This window comes from Colobus angolensis, unplaced genomic scaffold, assembly GCF_000951035.1.
Source record: "Colobus angolensis palliatus isolate OR3802 unplaced genomic scaffold, Cang.pa_1.0 Scaffold176, whole genome shotgun sequence".
In the NCBI taxonomy this organism is placed as follows: Eukaryota; Metazoa; Chordata; class Mammalia; order Primates; family Cercopithecidae; genus Colobus; species Colobus angolensis.
The window spans coordinates 4,073,061-4,081,161 of record NW_012114888.1 but is presented as its reverse complement, the minus strand read 5'-3'; the positions used below and the strand labels follow the sequence as shown (position 1 = coordinate 4,081,161).

The 8,101-nt window shown below is 43.0% G+C and overlaps 1 protein-coding gene across 1 annotated transcript in view; it reads right to left on the bottom strand.

Annotated features, from left to right (window-relative positions):
• Positions 1 to 284: 284 nt before the first annotated feature.
• Positions 285 to 8,101, bottom strand: part of ZNF157 (zinc finger protein 157) — a 41,591-nt gene continuing 33,774 nt past the window's right edge. The window contains exons 2-4 of the mRNA XM_011938710.1: positions 4,207 to 4,333; positions 3,834 to 3,929; positions 285 to 2,232 (exon numbers count right to left, since the gene is read on the bottom strand). Of these exons, the coding sequence (XP_011794100.1) occupies positions 1,007 to 2,232; positions 3,834 to 3,929; positions 4,207 to 4,333 (1,449 nt within the window). The 3' untranslated portion in view covers positions 285 to 1,006. The remainder of the gene's footprint in view (positions 2,233 to 3,833; positions 3,930 to 4,206; positions 4,334 to 8,101) is intronic.

The following is an 8,101-nucleotide window of genomic DNA, read 5'->3' as shown; positions in this document are numbered from 1 at the left end:
AGATGAATGACTAGTCAGACCTATACCTATCAACAAGGAAAGATCTTGGAAAGCTAACATTACATGAAAAAAGCAAGCTGCAGAACTTTAAATATAGTGTGATCCCATTTATATAAAATTATATAAAGACAATATAGTAGTATGTATTGCACACTTCATGCTATACCAAAAAAACTCACAGGAGATTGAAATTCTAAATGTTGAAAGGAAAACCTTTAGAAGAAAGTATAGGAGAATGTTATCATCTTGAAACTGATAATATTAAAACATAAAACTTTAGCCAGGCACGGTGGCTCACACCTGTAATCCCAACACTTTCAGAGGCCAAGGTGGGTGGATCACCTGAGGTCAGGAGTTAGAGACCAGCCTGACCAACATGGTGAAACCCCATCTCTACCAAAAATACAAAAATCAGCCAGGCATGGTGATGCACACCTGTAATCCCAGCTACTCAAGAGACTGAGGCAGGAGAATCGCTTGAACCCAGGACGCAAAGGTTGAAACGAGCTGAGGTCATGCCATTGCACTCCAGCCTGGGCCACAGAGCGAGACTCCATCTCAAAACAAATAAAAAATAAATAAATAAATAAATAAATAAAACTTCAGCAGAAGAAAACAGATGACAAAATTTTAAAAACCAATGACAGCCTGGGAGAAGATATTTGCAACACACATGACTGGAAAAAAAAAAGGATTTTTATATTCTAATATGTTAAAAAACAACAACATTTAAACCAAAAAGCAACAGATGAACAGCCCATTTGAAAACAATGAGCAGAGGACATGAACAGTCAATGCACAGAAAAAAAAACCCAAATAGCCAATCAACGGATAAGATGTTCACACACCACTAATTAGGGAAATCCGAATAAAAGCTATGAGCTATCCCCCCAAGGGGATCAGGACATATTTTGATACAAATGTGGGTGCCAAATTTTCACAGGCTCACTGTGTGCCCTAGTGATCATATGCCCCAAGGAGCTTGATCCAATAGTGAGGGAAGTCTTCAGACAGAGGCTTTCTTCATTGTACAACGCCAGGACTGGCCTATGTGAGTTCTCTGATGTTCTGTGAGATGTGCTTTCCGGCAGAAAGCTTTCCCACATTCTTGACACTCAAAGGGTCTCTCTCCTGTGTGAATTCGCTGATGCTCAATGAGGCGTACTTTCACATAGAAGGCATTTCCACATTCACTACATTCATAAGGTTTCTCTCCTGTGTGAGTTCTCCGGTGTTGACAGAGGGATTTCTTCATACTGAAGATTTTCCCACATTCACTACATTCATAGGGTTTCTCTCCTGAATGCATCCTCTGATGTTCAATTAGGCGTGCTTTCACATAGAAAGCATTACCACACTCGTTACATTCATAAGGTTTCTCTCCTGTGTGAATTCTCTGATGGATCCCAAGAGATGAGTGTACCCTGAAAGATTTCCCACATTCATTACACTGGTAGGGCTTTTCACCTGTGTGAGTTCTCTGATGATTATTGAGAGTCATCTTCATTCGGAAGAATTTCCCACATTCACCACACTCATAGGGTTTCTCACCTGTGTGAATTCTTTGATGCTGATTTAGGGATTTCTTTGCACGGAAGTTTTTCCCACACTCCCCACATTCATAAGGTTTCTCCCCTGTGTGAGTTCTGTGGTGTTGGGTAAGGGATATCTTTACACGAAATGTTTTCCCACATTCGCTACATTCATAGGGTTTCTCCCCTGTGTGAGTTCTCTGATGAATTGTGAGGGTTGCCTTCTCAGAAAAGGTTTTCCCACATTCAGTACATTCAAAGGGTCTCTCTCCAGTGTGTGTTCTTGTATGTAGGATGAGTTGTGACTTCCTGCCAAAAGATTTCCCACATTCATTACATTCAAAGGGTCTCTCCCCTGTGTGAGTTTTCTGATGAGCAATGAGGTATGATCTTGCACTGAAGGTTTTTGCACATTCACCACATTCATAGGGTCTCTCTCCTGTGTGTATTCTCAGATGTTCAACAAGGTTTGATTTCCTGCAATAAGCTTTCCCACATTCATGACATTCAAAGTTTTTATCTCCTGTGGGTGTTCTTTTACGTCTAACAAAGCCTGTTTTCTCATGGAAGCCTTTCCCGCATCCATTATATTCAACATTTTGATCCAATGTTTGAATCTGCTGATGGTGAAGAAGGTCATTATCATGCCTGAGGGCATTATCCCCAACAGAACCATTGCCACACAGCAGTGAGAGAGATCCTTTAAAAACAAATCACAGCATGTCACTCGTTTATGTAAAATCCCAAACTGGCTTCTCTTGTCACAGTATAAAATTAAACTCCTTAACACAACCTTTAAAACTCTATTCCAGCCGGGCACAGTGGCTCATGCCTGTAATCCCAGCATTTTGGGAGGCCAAGGTGGGCGGATCACTTGAGGTCAGGAGTTTGAGATCAGCATGCCCAACATGGCAAAACTCCATCTCTACTAAAAATATAAAAATTAGCTGGCTATAATGGTGCCCGCCTGTAATCCCAGCTACTTGGGAGGCTGAGGCAAGAGAATCACTTGAATCCAGGAGGTGGAGGTTACAGTGAGCCAAGATCGTGCCACTGCACTCCAGCCTGGGTGACAGAGTGAGACTCCATCTGAAAAATACAAACAAACAAACAAACAAAAACCTCTATTTCCTAAAAGCACATATCAATATCTATCCTTCTTACCTTGCACTGATTTTCTTTTCACCATCAAACATATGATGTTTTGTTTGTTTCTGGTCACTTTCCCCTACTATATTGTAATCTCCAAGAGAACAGAGATATTATTTTATTCACTATCGGTTTCCCACACCTAGAACATACCCGGCATATAACTGAGACTCATTTAAAGTTTCATGGATGACTAAATGAAGATATGAACGAATGCCTGATAACAGAAAGCATCCAAGGCAATGGAGGGAAGGAAGAATAAATGTTGCCAGGCGTGGTGGCTCATACCTCTGACCCTAGCACTTCCGGAGGCCATGGCAGGTGGATCACTTGAGCCCAGGAGTTCAAGACCAGCCTGGGCAACATAGTGAGATTCTGTCTCTACAAAAAAAATAATAATAATAATACAAAAATCAGCCAGGCATGGTGGTGTGTGCCTGTAGTCCCAGCTACTAGGGAGGCTGCCCTGGAAAAGTCACTTAAAACGGGGCAGTTGAGGTTTTAAGTTGAGGTTGAACCATGATTGCACTGTTGCACTCCAGCCTGGGCAACAGAGAGATACTCTGTCTCAAAAAAATAAAAGAATAAATGCTTAAGATGAGGCAGAGATAAATAACAGTGGTAAATAACTTAAAAATCAAGATAAAGGCCAGGTGTGGTGGCTCATGCCTATAATCCCAGCGCTTTGAGAGGCCAAGGTAGGTGGATCACTTGAGGTCAGGAGTTCGTGACCAACCTGGCCAACATGGTGAAACCCTATCTCTACTAAAAGTACAAAAATTAGCCAGGCATGGTGGCACGCACCTGTAATCCCAGCTGCTTGGGAGGCTGAGGCAGGAGAATTGCTTGAGCCCAGGAGGCGGAGGTTGTGGTGAGCTGAGATCACACCACTGCACTCCAGTCTGGGTGACAGAGTGAGACTCCATCAAAAAAAAAAAAAAAAATCAAGATAAAACAGGAGAAAGCACTGAAGTTTGAGTGTGATATTAAGATGTGTGACTTTAGTATCTGAAGCATGTAGACCTTCCGTCCTTATTTTCAAAGAGCTAGGACCTCTAAAAAGAGATTCCTAGAAAGTGTTGCACCCTTTGACCTGAATTTCCGGGCTCTTATTTCCCCTGTTTTCCATATGTCCAGTTTTTGCCCACTTACCTGAGTAACCATGGCCTGAGGATTCCTCCTCTAATATCCACAGCTCTTCTCCTCGCTCCAACTTGAAGATCATCTCTGGCTTGGCCACGCAGAGGCCTGTTAATGGGAAATGGCACAGGACGTGGGCCAAGTTGTCTGAGCTCTAGGGCCTCTGATGGAGGAGGAAGGTGCATCTTCATGAGCTGCACAAGGAAGGGGGCCCATTTAAAGCTTTCATTGGGGAAGTAAGAACACACACATTTTTCCTGGTGCCCTAAACTGATTACTCATCTGTGATTCTCAATATCATTAAACCCTCACAAGGCTGCACATGTTACAGCAACCAAGAAAGGAAACACATGCTCCTAGGAGTTACATGGACAATCATCCTCACCCACAGATGCCAGGTTGCTGTAGGTCTCCAGCATCACATCCTTGTGCATGGTCCTCTGAGCAGGGTCCAGTCTGTGCCACTCCTGTCGGGTGAAATCCACAGCCACGTCCTCGAATGATACGGACCCCTGTAATAACAATCTCCAGTGATCAGAATGGGACGCATGAAAAAGATGTGCAGGAACTAATCTTCTCAATGGAGCCCTGTTGAAAGTTGACTAAAAAGAGCTACACTGGATACCTGATTTCGTGTCTTGCTTGATATACTTTTGGGGTGGGGGGTACCCAGAACAGCTCTGTTACTGTGTTAATTTATTAATGCATGAAGAAAAGATCGCTGCACTCCTGAGTTAACACTATGTGCCTCAGTAAGCATATTTCTGGAAAACCAATAAAAAAACAAACAAACACTATGTGTCCAGACATGCGCAAGTTGCTGGGTTAAAAAATGAAGAAGCAGGCTGGGCGCAGTGGCTCACACCTGTAATCCCAGCACTTTGGGAGGCCAAGCTGGGCAGATTGCCTGAGGTCAGAAGTTCAAGACCAGACTGACCAACATGGTGAAACCCCATCTCTACTAAAAATACAAAAATTAGCTGGGCTTGCTGGTGCACATCTGTAGTCCCAGTTACTCAGCAGGCTGAGGCAGGAGAATCGCTTGAACCCAGGAGGCGGAGGTTGCAGTGAGCCAAGATCACACCACTGCACTCCAGCTTGGGTGACAGAGCAAGACTCCGTCTTAAAAAAAAAAAAAAAAGAAGAAGAAGCAGCAGCTGGCTGGGCATGGTGGCTCACGCCTGTGATCATAGCACTTTGGGAGGCCAAGGCAGGCAGATCACTTGAGGTCAGGAGTTCAAGACTAGCCTGGCCAACATGGTGAAACCCCATCTCTACTAAAAATAAAAAATAAAAATTAGCCAGGCATGGTGGAGGGTGTCTGCAATCCCAGCTACTCAGGAGCCTGAGGCAAGAGAATCACTTGAACTCAGGAGGTAGAGGCTGCAGTGAGCTGAGATTGTGCCACTGCACTCCAGCCTGGGTGACAGAGAGACCCTATCTCAAAACAAACAAACAAAATATATTTACACTTATAAACAATACAGAAGTGCTGTTCTGTGGGAGAAAGGGAGACAGTATTGCTCCCAGGATAACTGCATGAACAGCTGGGATGAGGCTGGAGCCATATATAGACATTAGCAAAACAGGATAGACAATGAGTTGATGGAAGAAAAATTGAGATTGATTTTAGAGTGTTTATGGAACATACTGACGGAGATGTCCAGCTGGAGCTCAGGAGAGAAGGCTAGCAGAGGCCAAGGTTTGGGGAGGGTAAGATCATTTCAGTACCAGCTGAAACCACCAGAATAAATTGGATAGCTAAGAAAGAGCACAGTTTGAGAGAAGCGCCAAGTACAGAGTTTGAGGGAGCACCAATATGCTATGAAGGTTGCAGAGTAAATTCTTGATATGGTTTGGATCTGCGTCTTCACCCAAATCTCATGTTGAATTGTAATCCCCAATGTTGGAGGTGGGGCCTGGTGGGAGGGGATTGGATCATGGGGGTAGTTTCTCATGGTTTAACACCATCCTCCCTTGGTGCTGTCATCACCATAGTGAGTTCTCATGAGATCTGGTTGTTTAAAAGTGTATGGCACCTGTGCCCCAATTCCTCCCGCTCTGGCCATGTAAGATGTGCCTGCTCTCTGGGCACAGTGGCTCACACCTGTAATCCCAGCACTTTGGGAGGCTGAAGCAGGCGGATAGCTTGAGCCCAGGAATTTGAGCAGACTGGGCAACATGGCGAAATCCTGTCTCTACAAACAAACAAAAATTAGCTAGGCATTGTGGTGCATGTCTATAATCCCAGCTACTTGGGGGACTGAGGCAGGAGGATCACTTGAGCCCAGGAGGTTGAGACTGCAGTGAGCCAAGATGACACCACTGCACTCCAGCCTGTGTGGCAGAGTGAGATCCTATCTTACACACACACACACACACACACACACACACACACACACACACACACACACACAAAGATATGCTGCCGGGCATGGTGGCTCATGCCTGTAATCCCAGCACTTTGGAAGACCGAGGTGGGTGGATCACCTGAGGTCAGGAGTTTGAGACCAGCCTGGCCAACATGGTGAAACCCCATTTCTACTATAAATACAAAAATTAGTGGGGCGTGGTGGTGCACACCTGTAATCCCAGCTACTCGGGAGGCTGAGGCAGGAGAATTGCTTGAACTCAGGAGGTGGAGGTTGCAGTGAGCCAAGTTCCATCTCAAAAAAAAAAAAAAAAAGAAAGAAAAGAAATGGAAGATATATTACTATATACCCCCAACGACATTAAAATGAGAATAAGAGAATGCCACAAACATCTTTATTCACATAAATTCACCAACTTAGATGAAATGGACCAATTCCATGAAATATATAAAACACCAAAACTTACCCAAAGAGAAACTGACAACTGAATGGAATATCAATTAAAGATACTGAATTTGTGGTTTAAAACCTTCCAAAAAAGAAATTCCCAGGCCTTGATAGTTTCACTAGTAAATTCTACCAAATATTTAAGGAATACATCAGTTCTATACAATCCTTCCTCTTCCATTTTCTAGACAAGGACACTTCTCATTTTATGAGGCCATCATTATCCTGATTACAACATCAGACAAAGACATGACAAGAAAAGAAAATTGCAGTCCAATATCCCTTATAAACATAGAAGTAAAAACCCTCAACAAATATTAGCAAATCAAATCCAGCAACATATGTAAACACATAGCATGATTAGTTGGTGTTTATCCAGAGAACGCAAGGTTGGCTGAACATTTTTAAATCAATCAATACAATCCACCATGTTAAGGAACTAAAACAGAAAAACCACACAATCATCAATTGATACAGAAAAGTTATTTGACAAAATTCAACATTCATTCCTGACAAAAACTCTCATCAAAGTAGGAATAGAAGGAAACTTCTTTAACCTGCTAAAGATCATCTACCAAAAACCTACAGCTAACATCATACGTAATGAAAAAGACTGAATGCTTTCCCTAGAAGATCAGGAAAAAGGCAAGAGATGTCCACTTTTACTAATCCTATTTGAAATCAAAATCCTACTCAAAGTCCTACTTTAGTGAAATCAGGCAAGAAAAAGGAAATAAAAGGCATATAACCGGTTGGAAAGAATAAATAAAACTGTCTCTGTTCTCACACAATATGATTGTCTATGTAGAAAATCCCAAGGAATCTACAAAGAAGCTCTTAGCAAGACTGCAGGACACAAAGTCAACTCATCTAAGTCAATCATGTTTCGGCTGGGCATAGTGGCTCACACTTGTAATCCCAGCACTTTGGGGAGCCCAGGCAGGCATATCACCTGAGATCAGGAGTTCAAGACCAGCCTAGCCAACATGGCGAAACCCTGTCTCTACTAAAAATTTTAAAACTTAGCCAGGTGTAGTGGTGCGTGCCTGTAATCCCAGCTACTCAGGAGGCTGAGGCAGGAGAATCGCTTCAACTGGGGAGGCCAAATTTGCATTGAGCCAAGATCGTGCCACTATACTCCAGCCTGAGTGACAGAGTGAGACTCTGTCTCAAAAAAAAAAAAAAAGAGAGAGAGAGAGAGAAAGAAATACAGTAAATGTAATATATACACACAGTAATTACAACATAAAATAAAATGAGAGAATTGAGACCAAGCTTAACAGTAATGCAAATAAATACAAATGGGCTTAATTCACTTATTACAAGAAAAGGGGGGACAAATGTGGTGGCTCACACCTATAATTCTAGCACTTTGGGAGGCTGAGGTGGGAGGATTGCTTGAGGCCAGGAGTTCAAGACCAGCCTGGCCAACACAGGAAGACACCATCTCTATTTATTTAA